General features: G+C 51.4%; 1 protein-coding gene across 1 annotated transcript; it reads right to left on the bottom strand.

Annotated features, from left to right (window-relative positions):
* Nucleotides 1-5,949: 5,949 nt before the first annotated feature.
* LOC137834040 (uncharacterized) lies at nt 5,950-6,333 on the bottom strand. Its single transcript, XM_068642106.1, has one exon. It carries the CDS (start codon nt 6,331-6,333, stop codon nt 5,950-5,952), a length of 384 nt encoding a protein of 127 aa, XP_068498207.1.
* Nucleotides 6,334-21,041: the final 14,708 nt, after the last annotated feature.

Raw genomic sequence — 21,041 nt, 5'->3', positions numbered from 1 at the left:
CCTAACACCTCTTGATCTTCTTCCTATTCCCCTTCTTGACGATGTCTTGTGCAAAGATGGGGATGAAAAGGCTTCTTTTGTGAAAACTTTGCATAAAGACATCAAGAAGAGAATTGAGAAGAAGGTTGGCAAGTATGCTGAACTTGCCAATAAGAGGAGAAAAGCATTGTTGTTTGATGAGGGCGATTGGGTTTGGCTTCACTTGAGGAAGGATCGTTTTCCTACTCAAAGGAAGTCCAAACTAATGCCTCGAGGGGATGGACCTTTTCAAGTCCTCAAGAGGATTAATGACAATGCTTATGAGTTAGATATGCCTGATACATTCTTAGGTAGTCATACTTTTAATGTCAGCGATCTAACTCCTTTTTCTGTAGGTCTCCAGAATTCGTGGTCGAATTCTCTCCAACTCGGGGAGTATGATGGAGATCAAGCCCAAGAGAACATGGAGGCCACTCATCAAGCTCAAGAAGAGGTGGAGGCACAAATGGAGGATGCCCATGGAGGTCAAAGTCCACCTCAAAGGATTACAAGAAGCATGTTCAAAGCCTTGGGAGCAAGAGGACATTTATTTTCTCTTTTTGTAGTGTCTTTAGTTGAAGGTGCTTAGAGGGAAACCTTAGAAACCTCTTTTGTTATAGCATCTTTTAGGTTTTAAATAGGACCTTTAGGGGGGTGTATTAGTAGATAGGTGTAGGTGTAGTTTTTGGGAGGTGTCATAGTAGAAAAAGGTCACACCTCCCATGTGACTTGTTTTTGGTGGGAATTTCAAATGAGTTTATTTGAAATTTCCCACCTATTTTTCAGCACCTTAGGCTATAAATAGAGGTGCTTCCTTTGTAAAATTCAGATTTGAATTTTATCTAAAGAAACTATACTCAAAATTGGAGTGAGCATTTGGAGAGCTTTGAGCTTCTTCTCTAGTCTTATCTTGAAGGACCATGGTTTCCTCAAGTGGCGGCTTCCACACTCATCTAGGAGCATCCATTCTTCTAGTGGCGTGATCATCCAACCATTCCTCCATCTTCATGAGCATTCTCTTCTCCTTCCTTTCTTCTTCTTCAATTTGTTCTTATTGCCTTGAGTTTTGAGTTGTTTTTGTTTCGGTTCCTTTAATTTTCCAGCACCTATTTTCTGTTTAGTTTTTAAATTCTGTTCGGTTCTTTTGTTTTGAAGTTCAATTCTGTTCGGTTTGTTCTTTTCCTTCTCCTTTGTTGATTCAATTTGACAATATTTGGTTCATCCAAATGAGTTTGGGATTTGGTACTTGTTTTGGTGAGTTCTTGATCTTAGAACTATGATCCAACTTCTAAGAAAGTGCCTCTACATTTTCCAGCTCAAGGTGATTCCTCAAAGTGTCAAGAATCTTGTTCTATGTGGCTATTGGAATCACATCAACCCTTCTCTTCACAGCTTCAGCCTTTATTCTCGCCTCTTCTCTGGCTTCGTCCAACAGGTCTAAGTACACCGTTCTCTCCTCATTGGACTCCTCTGCCACAAAGCTTTGGAAACGAGGCGAGCTCTCATGAATTTCCACTAGGATCATGGCGTCTGACCCGTACACTAGGCTGAACGGCGTCTCCATAGTGGCAGACTGGGGCGTGGTGTGGTAAGCCCACACGATCCTTGGTACTTCTTCTGCCCACGCTCCCTTGGCTTTCTCAAGCCTCCTCTTCAACCCTCTCAACAAAATTCTATTCGCGGACTCCAACTGTCCTTTCGTCTGTGGGTGTTTGACAGATGCGAACACCTGCTTGATGCCTACTTCTGAGCACAACTTACCCATTTGCAGGCTGGCAAACTCGGTACCATTATCTGAGACGAGACGCCTCGGTACACCGAAGCGGCATACAATATTCTTCCACACGAAGTGTTGTACCTTGTGTGCAGTGATCTGCGCCACTGGCTCTGCTTCTATCCACTTCGTGAAGTACTCGATGGCGACTATCAAGTACTTCATCTGTCTTATCGCCAAAGGGAAGGGCCCCAGAATGTTGATTCCCCATGTGTGGAAAGGCCACGGGCTATAAATCGACCTCAGCTCTTCTGGAGGCGCCTTGTGCCAGTCAGCGTGCATTTGGCACTGCTTGCAACGTTGAGCATACCTCACGCAATCCTCCCTTACTGACGGCCAGTAGAACCCTGCCCGGATCACCTTGGATGCCAACGACCACCCCCTACATGGCTTCCACAGATCCCATCGTGGAGTTCTGACATTATCCTCGTGCACTCGTCGTTGCTCACACATGTCAGAATCGGGTGCGTGAACCCATGCCTGAATAGCGCTCCGTCGACGAGAGTGTACCTTGTGGAGATTCTCTTTATCCATTTGCCCTCTCCAGGTTCCGCTGGGAGGATCCCATCTGCAATGTATCGCCTATAGGGCGTCATCCATGTGTCCCCCTCCTCCAAAACGCACACCTGTACACGACCCTCTTCTTCGGGCGAGGCCAGATAAACACTGACTCTGGGCACCTTCGTCGTGTCCTGAATCAAAGACCGATGGCTCCTCGGCCTTCCCTTAGTCGTTCTGATATGGAGGACGTCCACCCTATTATCTGCCACAAACTTTTGCGGCGTCTTGAGGGTCTCTTGGATGACTGTCCTCTGCCTTCCCCCCTTGCCTGAGCTGGCCAGCTTGGCGAGCAGGTCAACACGGGCATTTTGCTCTCTCGGGACATGCACCAACTCAAACATAGCGAAAGCTCCCTTCAACACTTGGACGTACCTCAGATACGCAGCCATCTGCGGGTCCTTTGCTTGATACTCCCCGGTCACCTGCCCTGTGACCAGCTACGAGTCACTCTTCGCCAAGAGGCTTTGTGCGCCCATCTCCTTGGCTAAGAGCATTCCGACAATCAAAGCTTCGTACTCTGCCTGGTTATTGCTTGCCTTGAAGGCGAACCCAGGGCTTGCTCAATCAACACCCCGTTGGGCCCTTCCAAGACTTCCCTGTTGATTGGAGGATCCATCCACTGAAAGCATCCACTGTGAATCTCACTCTACTTCCTGGGGGCGCCTCCTGGTGAGAACTCTGCAACGAAGTCTGCATAAACCTACCCTTTGATGGATCCCCTAGGCTCATACTGAATATCGAACTCAGAAAACTCTACCACCCAGCGAACCATCCTCCCTGCGACGTCTGGCTTCTGCAATACCTTCTAGATGGGGAGGTTCGTCATCACCACCACTGTAAAACTATGGAAATAGTGACGGAGCCTCCGGCCTGAAAACACCACTGCCAGAGCCGCCTTCTCCAATGCTTGATATCTCGTCTCCGGGCCCTGCAAGGCCTTGCTCACGAAGTATATAGGCCTCTGCACCTGATCCTGCTCTTGAACAAGCACAGAGCTGATGTCCCATTCCGTCACTGCGAAGTGTAAACAGAGGGGCTCGCCTACCCGCGGCTTGCACAGCACGGGAGGCGTCGCCAGGTACTCCTTCAGCTTGAGGAAAGTTGTCTCGCATTCTTCTGTCCACACGAAACGGCTGTTCCTTTTCAGGCACTGAAAATATGGGTGGCCTTTATCTCCACCGGCAGATACGAACCTTGACAAAGCCGCCATGCGCCCCGTCAATTCAAGCACTTCCTTTATCCAGGCTGGGCTTCGCATGGCTATGATTGTTGCACACTTGTCGGGGTTCGCCTCTATCCCCCGCTCAGTGAGCATGAATCCTAAGAATTTTCCCGCCTCGACCCCAAAAACGCACTTCTCCGGGTTCAACTTGAGACGGTACTTAGCTATTGTGGTGAACAATTCCTCCAAGTCAGTTGTGTGTCGCCCTCTCTCCTGGGAGGTTACCACCATGTCATCAACATAGGCCTGCACATTCCTACCCAGCATATGTGTGAGGATCCTATCCATCAGTCTCTGGTAGGTGGTGCCTGCGTTCTTCAACCCAAACGGCATGACCTTGTAGCAGTAGCTACACGTCTCAGTCATGAACGCCGTTTTGCTTTCATCGCGTGGATGCATCTTGATCTGATTGTCTCTCGAGAATGCATCCAAGAAGCTCAGCATCTTGCAGACCGAGGCCTTGTCCACCAACGCGTCGATGCTAGGTAGTGGATACAAATCTTTGGGGCACGCCTTGTTTAAGTCTGTGAAGTCGACGCACATTCGCCACTTCCCATTCGCCTTCTTCACTAAGACGACATTGGCCAGCCACTCAAGGTACTGGATTTCCCTGATGTGTCCGTCGCTTAACAGCTTCTTCGTTTTTTTCCTTTACGACGAGGCGCCTCTCTTCGTTGAACTTCCTCCTCCTCTATCGTACAGGGCAAACCCTGGCGTCCATGGTGAGATGGTGGCACAAAAAATCTGGGTCGATGCCTGGCATGTCCGAGGCAGACCATGCGAATGCGTCCAAGTGGCGCGAGATTACCGCCGCCACTTCGTCCTGCTCTTCTTGACTCAGCAGTCGCCCCAACTTGAAGATCTTACCACCAATCTGCCTCTCAACCATATTTTCGACCGGCTCGGGTCGCCTATCCCGAGCGCTCTCAGCACGAGACTCACTTCTGCGGCCTTCTCTTCGAGGCGTCGCCTCGTCTGCCGCTTCCTCTACAGGCGAAGCCTCCTCGGATGCTTCCTCCATGGGCGAGGCCTCCTCGGATACTTCTTCCATGGGCGAGGCCTCCCCATGCGCTTCTTCTAAGGGTGCGGCTTCCCTGGGCGTTTCCTCCGCGGGTACAGCCTCGCCAGGCGTCTCCCCCGCGAGCATCGCCTCCTCCAGAGGTTCTACCTCCATAGGCGTATCTGAAATGGGCGGGCGTTCCATCACCATGATCACTCCCCTCTTCGTTTTTAAGCTATTCTCGTAGCATTCCCGGGCCTCCTCCTGATCTGACTTGATCCCGATCACCCGGCCACTAAGATCTGGCAACTTCATCTTCATGTGGCGTGTGGAGGCCACTGCCCTTAGCCTATTCAGCTCAGGCCTTCCTAACAAAATGTTGTAGGATGAATTGGTGTTCACGACTAGGTATCGGATGCTCTCGGTATGTGACGACGTTCCATCTGTAAACGTCGTCCTTAGCTCCAGGTAGCCACGTACCTCCACCTGGTCCCCTGCGAACCCATACAAACATCCAGTGTATGGCCTCAGCAGGTCAGGGGACAACTTCAACTTGTTAAAGGTGGACTAGAACATTACATCTGCGGAACTGCCCTGGTCCACGAGAACTCGGTGCACCCTCCTCCCAGTGGTGACGACCGAAATGACCACGGGGTCATTATCATGTGGGACGATATCACGTAGGTTAGCCTTGGTAAACACAAGGTCTGACTCCCACGGGTCATCCAAACCTTCCTCAGCTACTGAGTTAACTGATCGCACATACCTCTTACCCTGAGAGACAGTGCATCCTCCTCCTGAGAAGCCACCAGAGATGGTGTGCACTTCTCCGTGGATCAGCATCTCGTGTGCTTGATCCTCCTCTAGTACTGCCAGGGCCGCGACCGTAGAAGACCCGGCTAGATAATCCTTCAGAAATCCATTCTTCACCAGCTCGTCCAACTGATGGCCCAGCGCCAAGCAGTTGTTGATGTGATGCCCAAACGCCTGGTGGAACTCGCACCATGCGTCCTTGTGAGGTCCCAGCACTTTGTTAGTCTTTACTGGGGGCCTTAGCCTATCTGCAATGTTGCGCACGGCGATAAGATCTTTCAACTCTACCACGAAATTGTGCCTCAACGGCCTATTCCCCTCCCTCGCCGGCCTATTTCCCTCTGCTCGCCCTCTAGCCTGGGGCCTCCTCGCCTCGTATGGGCGCTTCCTGTCTTGACCCTTCCTCCCAGTCGCGGCCTCGTTCACCCTAGCGGGTTGTGCACGCGACGACGCTCTTGGGCGTACGGGTGCAACGCTTGTGCGCTTCTCGCACACCTCGCCCTCAGTGGCGATGTGCTCCATGGCACAACGCCTAATCTCAGCAAAAGTTCGAGAGCGGCTTCAGATGATTGACTCACAGAAAGGTCCAAGGCACATTCCCTTCCTGAACGCGTAGATGATCATAGGCTCCTCCGTGGTGCCAACCTTTACCACCTGTGCCCCGAAGCGATTGATGTATTCTTTCAAGGTTTCGCCTTGATACTGCTTTACGTCGAACAAATCGTACGATACCGGTGGCGGAGCCCTGTTTGCTATGTACTGTTCGCGAAACAGTTGTGAGAGCTGTGCGAAGGACGTGATGTGGCCGTCTGGAAGGCTGATGAACCAGTCCATGGACATTCCAGTCAGCGTGCTCATGAAGAGCTTGCACCTTATGGCGTCGAAGCTGCCTACCAGCATCATCTGTGTGTGGAACGCAGTGAGATGCGCCTCGGGATCCTCCATTCCCGTGAACGTCACCTTAGAACCTACGAACGTGTGAGGGATCACCACCTACATGATTGACTGCGAGAACGGTGTGGAGAACTCCCTCGGTGGTGTGAAACATTCACGATCATCTACTTCACGTAACCCTGAGTGGTTGCGCAACCCGCGACGCAACTCCTCATTCGTACAGCATAACTCTTCATTCCTCGACTGTGACGCCGCGAGATCCGCCTGCATGCGCTCTTGCTCTACCTTTGATGTCGCCATCGCCTCCTGCAAGCCTTGCATCATATCTATTACCTGCTGCATGGTCATGTCTCCGCTCTCAGCGCGCGTCGAACTTTGCCTTGTTGTCCTCATTTCTTGCTGTTTCTTGGAAACCTTCGAGTTGTAACGGTGGTTCTTGACAAATATTTCGGTGAAAACGAACGGAAAGAAGAACGAACGGTAGAAACTCAAGAAAACTGAAGAACGAACGGTTGGAACTAATCAAGACCGAAAGAAACGGTGGAAACTGAACTGAACTGAAGAAACAATCGATGAAAACTGAGATGAACCACGAACAAACCACGAGCAACGGTGCAACTGAGCAAAATTCAAACAAACCACGAACACACCACGATGAACGGTGAACTAAACCAAACTTTAGCAACAAACAAAAAAATCTTGAACTGGACCGAAAGCAATCGGTGAAAACTGTGTGCGCTTCACAATAAACGGTGGATCTTGCAAGATTCTTGAAAAACTCTCTCGAAAACTGCCGCTGAACCTCTGAACACCTGCAGTGGGACTTGATGTTTTAGATCTGCCCCACGGTGGGCGCCAAATGTTCCTGCCGGTTGACCAGAACGTGCTTCATGCGTAGCTGTGACTCGCGTAACAAGGACACCTTCATCTTGGTTCCAGATCTTCACCCTACTCCGCCGTGAGTACCTGAAACAGAGAGAACAAAGGGCGCCCTAGCGGCCGTTTGCACTCCGATGATCAACTCAGCAAGCAGAAAACACCAAACACCTCTACATCGGAGCATCGTAATTGTGATGCTTTGAAGGCGCGTAACTAAATTGTAACTAACTTCTCTCTCTCTCCAATCACTCGTGCGTAGAGTGAGTAACCATGCAAATGATTAGAGTGTGTGTAAAATGTGTAAAACGTACCTAACTAAGCTTTCAGAGAAGATTATATACCTTGAGTTTCAGTGCTTACTGCCACGTGGCCTTTCTGACTTAATCGCAACTCCACGTGGAAGGCCTTACGACGCTGTAACCCAACTTAGGGAAATCCCAGCGTGTAAGTCTTCCTTCCTCGAAGTGCATCTGGCGCAAGGGGTGACTACCTGGGTGCCAACTCATGCCCCCCAGCCCTTAGTCACTCGCCCTGGGAGTGTATCGGCCTTCCTCTCGTACCATGCACATGGATTACCCCTGGGCGTGGTCCTCTCCCGGGTCGTATCTCTCCCAGGGATTCTCCAGAGGTGGCGTGGGTACTTCACGAGTCAGGTTACTCCGTACTGGTACTGGGGATATAGCCTTGAAGCCACCTTTCTCTTTCCCTTATTACTGTTCTGAGGTACCGAGGCCCGAGGCCTCCTCGTTCGTACCGTGGCCTCTCGCTGGGACGCCCCCTCCACGGTCTTCCCTACCCGTGGGTATCGGAGGGTGTCACCATCCGAGTCGAAACATACTCTCAGAATAACGGGTCGTGCCTTTAGGGTGGGAGACGCTTCAACCTGTCGACGCCCAAACCTAGTGACGCCCATACCTGGCGACGCCCATGCCTGGTGACGCCCATACCTGGTGACGCCTAAAGCGGTCAACACACTGACTTTCTTCCTTGGGGCCCCCTTGGTTGGTCCCGCCATATGTTTGACTTTGACCATGGTCAATGCCCGGGGACGGGTCGGTACAGTTACTCTCTCAGCACGAGTTGCCCATCAACAACGCACTTGGACTCGCCGAAAGGGGTAAGATCCGCCTCAGGGTGCACGCAGGCAAACTGAGCGATGGCATCTTGGAACCCCTCATCGTAAGCATCAACAGCGTCATTGGTGAGTTCCTCCTCTATCTTTTTGAAGCATTTAACCTTCTCAGCGAGCTCCCCGTCAACCTGCCACAGCAGGACCTCGCGTTGGGTTGCCCTTTCCTTCAGCTTTGCCATTTTTCCTTTCATCTCCGCCACCAGCTCTTCCAACTCGATCACATTGGTGCGAAGAGGCAAGATCTTTGCTTCCAGCTGGACAGCCTCCTGGCCCTAGTCATGAAGGGCTTTCTTGGCGTCCTTCTCTGATTGGCGAATGCTTGCCAACTCCATATACATGGCGGTCTCATGATTGGCAAAGGTCTTGGTCTTGGTGGACAATTCTTCCTCGAGCTTTGCCATCCTAACCTTGAGATCTTCGGCCTCTTGGGCCCTACTCAACGAGAGGTTGGATGAGATCAGAAAGTCCCCAAGGTCGTCGACCACGCGGTTTTGAGAGAGATTACCGCTCAAGCTCTCCACCACCTCCTTGTCTTGGAAGAGATAAGCAGTGTGAGAAGCTCGAAGGTGGAGGGCATCTCTTGACCCTCGGGGGCGCTCTCAACCCCACCCTCGTGAACAACAAGCTGAAGCGGAGAGGAGGCGCTCGGGGGGTGGTCCATGAAGGTCGGGGTCCCACCAAATGCAGAAGCAGAGGGCGCCATGGCCTCGTTAACCCTCTGCCTTTTGAAGACAAGGCTGGTGCATGTGTCCTCGTCGTTAGTCTCGACGGCCACCACCCCTTTTTGCCTATCAACAATAGGGGTTGGTTCATTTGGGTGGGGAGCAGAAGTAGTTGAGGTTGAAGGGGCTATGGGCATTGAAGTGCCCACCCCGGCATCGGCCGCCCTACGCTTAGCCAGCAGGTCGGCCAACTTCTTCTTCTTATACTTATTAAAGCCCATATCTACATGAAAACAACAAGTTAATACGGGGAATAACAACGAGGCAAGTGAAATACAAACAAGAACAAAGTAAGACAAGAAGCATGGGAACGAGAAAATACCGATATATGACTTAAGATTCTTGTGGTTAAACTCACGCTTGAGTAACTCCAAAGTGCTGAAGGGGGTAGGAAGTCCAGAGAGGAGCTCACACACCCTCGCTCTTGAGGAGAAAGATCCTCAAGACAACGGGCCCTCTGAAGAATTGGCTTCTCCGTCCAGTACAAGGGAAACCCATCTAGAAGGGCAGGGTCCCTCCGATTGCTCCGGACTTTGAAGAAGTTCTTCTTGAGCCCCTTGTATGATTGCTGGAAGAGCGTTAAGAGCACCCTCCCAGCCACACTGTTGAAGCTGACCCACAACTTCTTTCCATGGTCTTTAACTTCAAAGAAATAAATAAAAGTACCCACAAATGGCGTAAGGCCGAGGCTATAGCAAAGAATGGCGAAAACCCTTACGAACACCCAACTGTTAGGATGCAGTTGGGCGGGGGCGACGTTCACCTCGGTCAGGAGCGTGCGCTCGAAGAGAGTGAGGGGTAATCGAATCCCAAGTCTTCGGAAGATGGTGGAATAGATGAAGCAGAAAGGACCTTCAGGATTAGAGGCTTCATCAGCACATACTGGCTCACCCTCACGACTAGCCACTGTACCGCCCTGGTAGTCGGAAGTGATGACGTGGCATCAAGCTACAGTATCGGCGTGTTGACGAGACGCCAGGTTGGCAGAAGGGAAGGAAGTCGGGGGGCTCGTGAAGTCGCCAGCCATTAAGTTGGCGTTCTCCGATCTCCAGCATACCAGAACCGGCGATCACCGGGTTAAAGATGAAGTCGCCAGATGTAAACTCAGGCGACCAAATGATTGGAGATCGCCAGAGCAAGCACATCGCCGAAGATGAAGGTGGTGCAGATTATGAAGGCGGCCGGCGAGACCACAGGGAAGGTGTACGAAGGCATCCTAACTCGCCATTTCCAGTAGAGATCGCGCTCCAAGTTAGCTATGCACTGGGCAGCACCATGCATAAGTAACTTAGCCAAAAGAGAGTCAGAAGCAGCGCCCAAGTCAAGGAGGCTCCAGATGATGGCACGTGTACGACTGGATGCGAGCCACGTGTCCAGGTGCGTAACTGCCAGGAGAGAGAAAGTGACCAGGTATTTAAGGGTTTCCCAACGAACTTTTGAGGTACGCACGTTCAGATTGTCTTCTTTACGCTTGCGAGTTCTTGAGCATATTGTGAGAGAGAACATTGCACGGTTCCTTGAGAGTTCTTAAGTGTTTGCTCTTGAAGTATTTGGTGGTTCAGTCACTGACTTGGGCGTTGGAGTGCGATCGGCCGCAGCGGCGCCGCTCTGTTCTTTTGCAGGTTCTTGAGGTGGATAGTGACGAAAGACGGAGGTTGAAGCGGTGCACACGTCGATCCAAGTTTGACGAGGCAAGTTCCAACGTTCTGGTCAACAGGCAGGATCATCAGGCGCCCACCGTGGGACCGTGTAAAACTTGTTCCCATCCACAGCGTGAGTTCTTGGAGGTTTTCGTAGTTTTCTGTGTGGTTGTGTGCTGGTGCAACCGCTGTTCGCTGTTCATCTGAGTTTTGTTCGGTGATTTCGCGTTTTCCACCGTTCGTTTGGGTTTTTGTTCGGTGAAGTGAGATTTCCTGCTGTTTACGCGAGATTTGTTCGGTGAAGTTTGAGTTCTTTCGCTCGTTTGGTTATCCGTGGCAGAAGCGGTGGTTTCTGGTGGAGTTGCAGGTTTCTGTGGAGGATCGCTGTGTTCTTGAGTTTCTTGCAGAGTTTCGCGTAGTTTTGACCGATTGATCGCTGAACCAATCGTCGTTGAAGGAAGTTTTGTTCATTCCTCTCTGTGATTTGCTGAGTTTTCATGAGAAAAATGAGAAGCAACCGTTCAAGTCCAGTTGCGCCCGTTGCTGCTGAAGGCGCCGCCGCCATGACCATGGCGCAGATGGTAGAGATTATGCGCTCGTTGCAGGCAACTGTAGAAGCCTCGCGCATAGAACAGGCGAGAATGCATGAGGACCTGGCCGCCTCTCGGGCCAGGAATGATGAGCTTAGCAAGGTGACTGAAGAGCTGCGTCAAGCTCTTCAGGAGCAGCAAGGGCGTCCTATTGCTGAAGAGGTTGCGCCGTAGTCGCCACCTCGTGTTTTTCCTATGCCTTTCGCTCAGGCGATTACTGACACGCCTATTCTTGCGAGTGTGGTACCTGTCAAGGCTGTTTTTACCGGCGTAGAGGATCCTGAGGCTCATCTCACCACGTTCCATACGCAGATGATGCTATCAGGAGGATCAGACGCCGTATACTACAAGATGTTCGTGAGCACACTCCAGGGAACGGCGTTGGAGTGGTTTGTGAGCCTGCCTAACGGTCACATAACCAATTTCCAACAGTTCTCGAAGATTTTCGTCGAGCAGTACATCGTGAGTAAGGCACCGCCCAGGGTGTCTTACGATTTGTTTGATATAAGGCAATATCAGGGAGAGTCCCTCAGGGACTACTTGAATTGCTTTGGGGCGCAGATGGTCAGATCGCCGGCTAAAGATGAAGAAATGCTAGTCTACGCATTTAAGAAGGGCGTGTTGTCGGGACCATTCTGCGAGGCATTGATCAGGGCTCACCCCGCCACGTTTGCTGAGGTTAGGCGACTTGCGGTGGCCCACATCGCCGACGAGAGTGAAGTCGCCGAGAAGAGAGGAAGCGTGGCTCCCGCTAGGCCACGCGCCCAGACCAGGATCCAGCCACAGAGGGTGCTGGAGACAGCGGCGACCAGAAGGGATCAGAGGACTCGCCATCCTTATGATCCAAGGAAGAACAAGGGCAGGAGCCAAGGGCGCCAGCAACCAGCACGCCGGGAATATAATCGCCCGCCTAAGCACAAGTTTGTCATGGGATTGGCGGACCTGATCGCCATCCCCAATATACCTGCTAGGTTGAAAGCGCCAGAGAAGGTGGGCGACAAGGTGCTGGGACCAAAGCCAAATGCCTGGTGTGAGTTTCACCAAGGCTTTGGCCACACCGTGGATTCGTGTTTAGCTTTAGGATACCAGCTCGACGATCTGGTAAAGAGTAGGTTCCTAAATGACTATTTGCTGGACAGAAGGACGGGGGCCGCGTCGAGCTCCCAACCAGCAGGTGGAGAAGCCCAGCAGCACGAGATGCCTACGCACGGGGAAATCCACACCATTGCAGGGGGTTTCTCAGGAGGTGGATGCACCGCATCACAGAGGAAGAGGTACGTGAGGTCTGTGATGATGGTGGATATGTTTGAAGACCACTCGCCGGAAGTGGACATTACATTCACCAAGCAGGATCTTCGGGACGTTGTGCCTCATGACAACGATCCCATAGTAATCTCATTGATCACAGCAGGAAGAAAGGTCCACAGGGTTCTGGTGGACCAAGGAAGCTCGGCAGACGTGATGTTCTGGCCGACTTTCACGCAGTTGGAGCTGCCCCTTGACCAGCTGAGGCCCAATGGAGGGTGTTTGTATGGTTTCGCTGGTGACCAGGTGGAGGTCAGGGGGTACATGGAATTGAGGACTACGTTTACAGACGAGGCGGGTTCGAGAACAGAGAAAATCAAATACCTTGTTGTAAACGCTCCTTCAGCCTACAACATCCTGTTGGGAAGGCCCACGCTCAATCGAATAGGCGCTATACCGTCGACTCGGCACATGAAGGTGAAGTTGCCGTCTATGGAGGGGGTGGTGATCACCATCAAATCCGATCAGAAAGAAGCAAAGAAGTGCTATGAGAATAGCCTGAAAAACAAGAGATCGGTGAGTTACGTAACGACCACCCCGCCTCCCGGTGTGAAGCCCAGATCGACGGTAATAGAAGAGACCGCCGGAAGAGACGTGGAGATGGTCGATGCTGAGCTAGGGGAGGGGAATGCCGGTCTGGAGGAAGAAGAGGCAAGGAATCGCCCTGAGGAAGCGAGAGAACTGGGAATCGCCAGGGCGATGATCGCCAGAGAAACCAGACCAAAACCCGTCGAGTAGTGGCTCGAGAGAGAGATGGGGGGAAAAATCTTCAAGCTGGGAAGATCCCTGGAGGTTGAACTCCAGGACCAGATTGCCAAGGTGATAGAACGGCATCTGGATGCGTTTGCATGGTCCGCTTCGGACATGCCCGGGATCGATCCCGACTTCTTGTGCCATCATCTGGCGATGGACAACTTGGTGAGACCAGTGCGACAAAGAAGAAGAAAGTTCAACGAGGAGAGGAGGCAGGCGATTAGGGACGAAACACAGAAACTCCTCGCTGCAGGCCACATCAGGGAAGTTCAGTACCCTGAATGGTTGGCAAATGTCGTGCTGGTAAAGAAGAGTAATGGGAAATGGCGCATGTGCGTTGATTTCACTGATCTGAACAAGGCTTGCCCAAAGGATTCATATCCTTTACCAAGCATAGACGCCCTGGTGGATAGTGCTGCAGGGTGTAAGTTGTTGAGCTTCCTGGATGCCTTCTCAAGGTATAATCAGATCAAGATGCATCCCATGGATGAAGAGAAGACTGCCTTCATGACCGAGAGATCGTGCTACTGCTACAAGGTGATGCCGTTTGGGCTGAAGAACGCGGGGGCCACGTACCAGAGGTTGATGGATCGAGTACTTGCGTCGATGCTGGGAAGGAATGTGCAAGCGTACGTCGATGACATGGTCGTGACCTCGCCGGAAAAAAGCAAGCACGTTGCAGACTTGGAGGAATTGTTCACGACGATCGCCAAGTTCAAATTGAAGCTGAATCCAGAGAAATGCATTTTCGGCGTGGAGGCTGGAAAGTTTTTGGGTTTCCTCTTACCTGAAAGGGGAATAGAAGCCAACCCGGATAAGTGTGCCGCCATCTTGGCGATGAGGAGCCCAGCTACCGTGAAGGAAGTACAACAGCTAACAGGTCGGATGGCCGCCCTGTCTCGCTTCGTGTCAGCTGGCGGAGAGAAGGGACATCCCTATTTTCAGTGCTTAAGGAGGAATAACAAGTTTGCTTGGACGAAGGAGTGCGAGGAAGCCTTCGTCAAGCTGAAGGAGTATCTGGCGAGCCCGTCGGTCTTGTGTAAACCGCTGGTGGGAACCCCTCTCAGGTTGTATTTTGCTGTAACTGAGAGGGCGGTGAGTGCGGTGCTCGCCCAGGACCAAGATCAGGTTCAAAAGCCTATTTATTTTGTTAGTAAGGTGCTGCAGGGCCCCGAAACGAGATATCAGGCCCTGGAGAAGGCTGCGCTGGCTGTGGTGTTTTCGGCGAGGAGGTTGCGCCACTATTTCCATAGCTTCACAATACTGGTGATGACTGACCTGCCCATCCAGAAGGTCTTGAAGAAGCCCGACGTTGCGGGAAGGATGGTGAAGTGGGTAGTGGAGCTGTCAGAGTTTGACATTAAGTATGAGCCCCGAGGCCCGATTAAGGGGCAAATCTTCGCGGATTTCGTGGTCGAGCTCTCGTCTGAGGCGACACGAGTTGAAGGGGACGACTTCCGTTGGGTACTCTCGGTGGATGGATCGTCGAACCAGCAGGGTAGCGGTGCTGGAGTCATTTTGGAAGGACCCAACGGCGTGTTGATCGAACAATCTTTGAGGTTTGCCTTCAAAGCCAGCAACAATCAAGCAGAATATGAGGCGCTGATCGCCGGGATTTTGCTGGCAAAGGAGATGGGAGCGAGGGTGTTGATGGCTAAGAGTGACTCGCTGCTAGTCACAGGGCAAGTAACAGGCGAGTTCCAGGCTAAAGAACCACAAATGGCGGCCTACTTGGAGTATGTGCAGGAATTGAAGAGTTCCTTTGCCTCCTTTGAAGTGGTGCATGTGCCCAGAGAGCAGAATGCCCGAGCTGACTTGCTAGCTAAGCTCGCCAGTTCAGGCAAGGGGGGTAGACAGAGGACGGTGATTCAAGAAACTCTGAAGACGCCGAGAGCATTTGTAGCAGATCACCTGGTTCTTCAAATAAGCAGGTCGACGGAAAAAGCGGCAAGAAGTCACAAGTCTTTAACGCAAGAAACATTGAGATCGCCGAGAATTAGAGCATGTCGAGGAGAGAAGGTGAACATGACGCAGGTCTGTGCTACCCATGAGCCAGACACCTGGATAACACAGTACAAGCGGTGCCTGGCAGATGGCCTTCTCCCGCTGGATCCGATAGAGGCTAGGAAGATAAAGAAGAATTCTAGCAAGTTCACACTGATTGATGGCGAGTTGTACAGGTTTGGGTTCACTCACCCACTCCTGGAATGTGTGCATGGCGAGAAATGCACGAGAATCATGGCAGAGCTCCACGAAGGGATATGCGGAAGCCACGTCGGAGGTCGAGCTCTGGCCGCAAGGACTCTCCGTGCAGGGTACTACTGGCCAACGATGAGAGAAGATTGCAAGAAGTATGCACAGTGTTGCAAACAATGCCAACAGCACGCCGATTGGCACAAGGCGCCTCCCGAGGAGTTGAAGTCGATTTACAGCCCTTGGTCGTTTCATACTTGGGGAATCGACATCCTGGGACCATTCCCGCTGGCGATCAGGCAGATGAAGTACTTGGTGGTGGCGATTGAGTATTTCACCAAGTGGATCGAAGCAGAACCCGTGGCCCAGATCACCGCACACAAGATCGAAGGTTTCGTGTGGAAGAACATTGTGTGCCGGTTTGGTGTGCCCAAGCGCCTGGTGTCGGACAATGGGACTCAGTTTGCAAGCCACCTGTTGAAGAAGCTGTGCAAAGGGGTGGGAATTCAACAAGTGTTTGCATCCGTCGAGCACCCTCAGACAAATGGCCAAGTAGAGTCAGCTAATCGGGTGTTGCTGAGAGGTTTGAAGAGAAGGCTAGAGAAAGCCAAAGGAAGCTGGGCTGAGGAGGTACCCCGTATAGTCTGGGCGTACCACACTACCGAACAGTCAGGAACCCATGAGACCTCGTTCAGCTTGGTCTATGGGTGTGACGCAATGATTCCCGTAGAAATCCAGGAGAGCTCGCCGAGATTCCAGAACTTCGTAGAGGAAGACTCGAATGAGGAGAGAAGGTTGAACCTGGATCTACTGGATGAGGTCAGGGAAGAGGCAAGATTGAAGGCTGAGGCGGTGAAGAGAAGGATTGAACGAAGATATAACTCGAAGGTGATGCCGAGACAGTTTAGAGAAGGTGACCTAGTGATGAGGAAAGCCCACCAGTACGAGATGGAGAATAAACTGTCGCCCAAATGGACGGGACCGTTCAGAGTAACCGAGGCGCTCGGGAACGGCGCCTATCGCTTAGAGACATTGGAAGGAGGGGCGATTCCTCGCACCTGGAACGCCACGCACCTCAAGTTGTATTACAGTTAAGAAGCTTTGTAAGTAAAGATAAACACGAAGTTATATTACAATGTCTCTGTCAAACAGTTTGAAGGGGGCACTCTTTTTTCCCTAAGGAGGGTTTTTAATGAGGCCACCCAATAAAGAAGAGTTTTCGAAGCTCAAAGTTGTTTTAGATTGCATGCTTATTGTGTTCAAAAAGTTTTGAAGAAAGACCTTGTCGCTTACATGTGATTTAAGGCAAGTAAAGATATATTGCATGTTTTCTAAAAAGTTTTAAAGTCCTCATCGTCTTTCGGCGATCGGAGGCACCAGTTAAAGTTAAAAGACCTCAACGCCCTCGCGCGTTCTGAGGCGAGATAAAGACCTCCTCGCCGTCGAGCGAGTGCAGGCGAGGAAGAGTGAAAAGTCCTCAGTGCTTCTGGGGGCGAGAAGATGTAACCCCTGGGGCAATGTAGAGGCACTAGTGAAAAGTCCTCAGTGCTTCTGGGGGCGAGAAGATGTAACCCCTGGGGCAATGTAGAGGCACCAGCGAAAGCCCTCAACGTTTCTGGGGGGGGAGGAGATGTAACCCCTGGAGCAATGTAGAGGCACGAGTTAAAGACCTTCTCGTCTGTGAGCGAGTTCAGGCGAGTTAAAGACCTTCTCGCCGATGAGCGAGTTCAAGCAAGATAAAATCCTTCTCGTCTCGAACGAGTTCAGGTATGGTGTAGAGGGCGGAAGAAGTTTGGAAGGTGGCTAAGGTAGGTTCGAAGAGAGCGCCTAGCCACCCGATCTCTTGTTCTGAAGCTCAAGGAGGTAGAGAAGGATCCGAAAGGCGCCTCTACCCCCAGATAAAAGAACAATGGCCAAGGTATGAAGCCAGAAAGAAGCTGATATCGCCAAGAGTCTTTGGCGACCAGGAAAAGTTCAAACAGTGGCGAGAAAGTTAAAAACCCGTTTTTGATGAAGCAGATCGGGTGAAGCGATGTTTTAAGCCAGTAGTTGAGTTAAAGTTCGTTGTTTGAAGAGTGATTTTGCGCTAAGGTTCATTGCCTTGAGATTACAAGTTGTTAAAGTGATGGTTATTTGAAGTTCAAGTGGTTCGAAGCAGTTAAGTATATGATCGCGCTTGCGAAATCGCTAAGTTAATTTCTTAAAGCAAATTGTGCAAGGAAAGTTAAAGCAGCTAAAGAAGTTATAAGAAGGAATACAAGGACTTTGTCATTAAAGTGAGTATCAGATTCAAGAACACATGTACAGGAAGATGTAAAGTTTATTACAATAATGTGAAAGGAAAAAGCATAAAGGTAGTGGATGAGGGGAAATCAATTAGTCTTCAGCGGGAACAACTTTCCCATCCACCACCTCGTTGTTGAGGGACACCATGCTAAGATCCAGATCGAGGAACAAGCAGGCGAACTGCTCCCGTGCGGCCTCGAATCCAGCAGCAAGAATTTGGGCAGAACTCAGATTAAGCTCTTCAATCTGTTTCTTGAGTTCTTCAGTTTGTTCCTTCAGCCCCTTGTTCTGCTGCTCCAGCTCTTCAGCTTGCTTCTTGAGTTTTTCGATGGTTTCCTGAGCTTGAAGAAGGTCTTCAGCAACCTTCTTGGATTCTGCCTGCACCTGACCCAGTTCAGCAGCAATCTCCCCTTTTTCTTTGTTGGCTTCAGCAAGCTTAGCCATGGTGTCGTCCCTCTCCTTCTCCACCTTTCCCAGGAAGACCTCCCGATCGGCTGACCTTTGTTCCAGTTTCTTCACCTTGGCGGCGTCAGTTTTGATCAAGGCCTCCAGGTCAGCCACTTTCACGCGATAAGGCACCAGTTTGCTCTCTAGCTCAATCTTCTCTTGAGCCAAGAGTTGTACCTTATGGCGGAGATCAGTGGCCTCCTTGCGCGCCACCCGGAGCTCGGTGCTCATTGCATCTTCTACTCGGGAGTGTTCAATCTCCACGAGTGTCAGATTGCAGGACAACTTCTCCGCCTCAATCCTTATAGTGTTGTTCTCAGTTCGAAGGGCGTAGAGGTCGTCCTGGAGCTTCCTGGTGGAGCTCTCCACAGCTCTAGAGATAATGGTGGGGAAGTCCTCTGCCATCATCTTCAGTTTGGCCGAGAAAGGCTCCCACATCCTCGTGACCTCGAGAGAGAAGTTTGCTTGTGGAGGCACCGGGTGGGCTCGTTGTTGGCTCTCGCCGCCACCTTCTTTAGTTGGTTGCTCAGCAGGTGCTTCTTGGCGTGGTGGCGACGTCGGGGATTCAGTAATCAGAATCGGAGAGTTGTGGGCAACCTCATCCCCGATTGGAGCAACGTTTGCGGTTGAGGCATTTGAAGGAGGACCCCCTCCAGCTGATACATACGACGTGGAGGCGCTCGGGGTCCTCCATGAAGTTTGGCTCGGGGGCCTCAACCACAGGTGGCGCAGACGCCAATGGAATTGCTTGGACTGGTGAGGCAGGAGCTGGTGGGGGTGGCAATGTTGGAGGCGGAGCAGGTGTAGATGGTGGTGTTGATGTTGGAAGAGGGGGTGGAGCAGATGGTGAAGAAGATGCCACCCTCTTCCTCTTCGTGACGAGGCCATCTTCAGTTGCCTCGTCGTCTTCCTCTTCCTCCTCGTGGACTACTTGGGGGGCTTTCCTCTTGGGTTTCCTGAGGACAAGCTTTTTGCGTTGGTTGGCGGGTTGGACATCGGGAGGAGTTGGGCCTTTGGGTGGCGATCAGCCCTGTGCGGCGGCGATCTCCACCACCGAGTTTGGCACGGTTTGTGAACCCGATGCCAACCCGTGGGTTCGGGCGAGCGCCCTCAGTTCAGCGAGCTTGCCCTGGCCCAACATATTATTTGCATAGAGCAAAAATGCATGGGTTAGCTCAGAGAGAAAATAAATGCATAAGGCAGTATGCAACAAAGCAGATAAATGGTGCAGAAAAATAAAACCAAAGTCTTGCGCACAACGCGCAAGACGCCCAGAAATAGTTAACAGAGGTAATGTCAGAATAAAGACTTAGACGTTCTAACCTATGCGAATTTCGAGTTGGTCCTCGAAGAACTCGAAGCAGATGAGCGTGGTGGTGAGGAAGGTGATGTTGGCATCTGCCACGCTCTTCCAGAAGAAGCAGAGGTCTCTGTCCAAGGCACCCATGCTATCAGGACTTCTTGGCCTCCTGAAGCTACTCTTGGACTCTTTGTTCCCCTTGTTTACCCAATACAAGGGGAAACCGTCGAGCAACGAAGCGTCCTTGTCGTTGGGGCGCACCTGGACAAACTTGCCCTTCCAGTCTTTGTAGGATTGCTGGAAGATAGAGAGGATCGACCTCCCAGCAATCCCGTTCAAGCTTACCCATAGGCGATCTCCTGGATGCTTGGCTTCAAAAAGAAACAAGAAAACGTCCACTGACGCTGGCAGCCCCAAGTGGTCGCACATTATTTGGAAAGCCCGTACGAACGTCCAGCTGTTGGGATGGAGCTGGGCGGCGGCGATATCGAGCTCGGTGAGAAGCTCCCTTTCAAAACGGGTGAAGGGAAACCTAAGTTTCACCTTCTTGAACAGGGTGGTGTAGATAAGGCAGAACAACCCGCCGGTGTTCCCCTTATCGTCAACGCACACCGGCATGTCGGGAGGGCAAGGTAGCACCGTCATCTTTTTGTCGTGCTCCTTATGGAATGATTGGTGAGGCTCGTCCCCTTTCTTCAATCGCAGAACTGCCCCAGCAGAATTTACAGAAGATGTTTCCCTCAACAAAGTCGAGGTGGCCCATGGGTACAGTTTTTGAAGTCTGGGGAGGGAACAGAGGCTCCTCCGGCAACAGGGGGAGTGGCCTGAGCCAAGTTGGGGCGGGAGGGTGCAGGCCTCTCAGCCTGAGAAGACGAAGCACCACGTGCTCGCGGTGGGTCGTGTGCTTGTGAGGAGGGGTTTCGTGATGAAGGAGGAGGATTTGGGGTGATCTTTGAGCGAGTCATTGCGGAAGCTGTAGAGGAAAAAGGAAAGGAAAAATGATCAGGACTCACAGAGGCTGACTCGATCACGAGCGAAGGGTGAAAAAACGAACGAACGAAGGTTCGTTGTAACGGAGACAAAGCCTTAAGTTACGAAGAAGGAGAAGTAGCAAAAACAACCCACAACGTATGCACCAGACAGTTAAGGGATGATGCGAATCGGTTAAAATGCAGGAAAACCCAGCAGAAGAAGGAAAGGAAGTACCTTTTTATGATCAGAAGAGTGATGGAAGAAGTTGGTGATTCGAGAGGTTGAAGAACGCTGAGAGCTTTTTTGCAGAAAAGAGTTGGAGCGTTTGAGAATACGAAGAAAGTGATGGAACAGTGGAGCGAAATGGGTTTAAGGGTTTTTCGAAATGGGTTTGGGAAGCGCAAACGTTAACTGAAGGTAACCGTTGATGAAGCCACGTGTCGAGCGATGGGTGAGGTGTTTGGTGGAGCGTCAGAGAAGCAGAAAGTACAACCGCTTGAAATTCTGCGCCAGTGCCACGTAGATCGGTATTGACGTGAC

Source organism: Phaseolus vulgaris, chromosome 5, assembly GCF_000499845.2.
Source record: "Phaseolus vulgaris cultivar G19833 chromosome 5, P. vulgaris v2.0, whole genome shotgun sequence".
In the NCBI taxonomy this organism is placed as follows: Eukaryota; Viridiplantae; Streptophyta; class Magnoliopsida; order Fabales; family Fabaceae; genus Phaseolus; species Phaseolus vulgaris.
This window is presented reverse-complemented; position numbering and strand designations above follow the sequence as displayed.

What these genes read in the sequence shown, in the direction of transcription:
- LOC137834040 (XM_068642106.1), bottom strand. Translation starts at nt 6,333, where the DNA reads ATGGAGGATCCCGAGGCGCATCTCACTGCGTTCCACACACAGATGATG.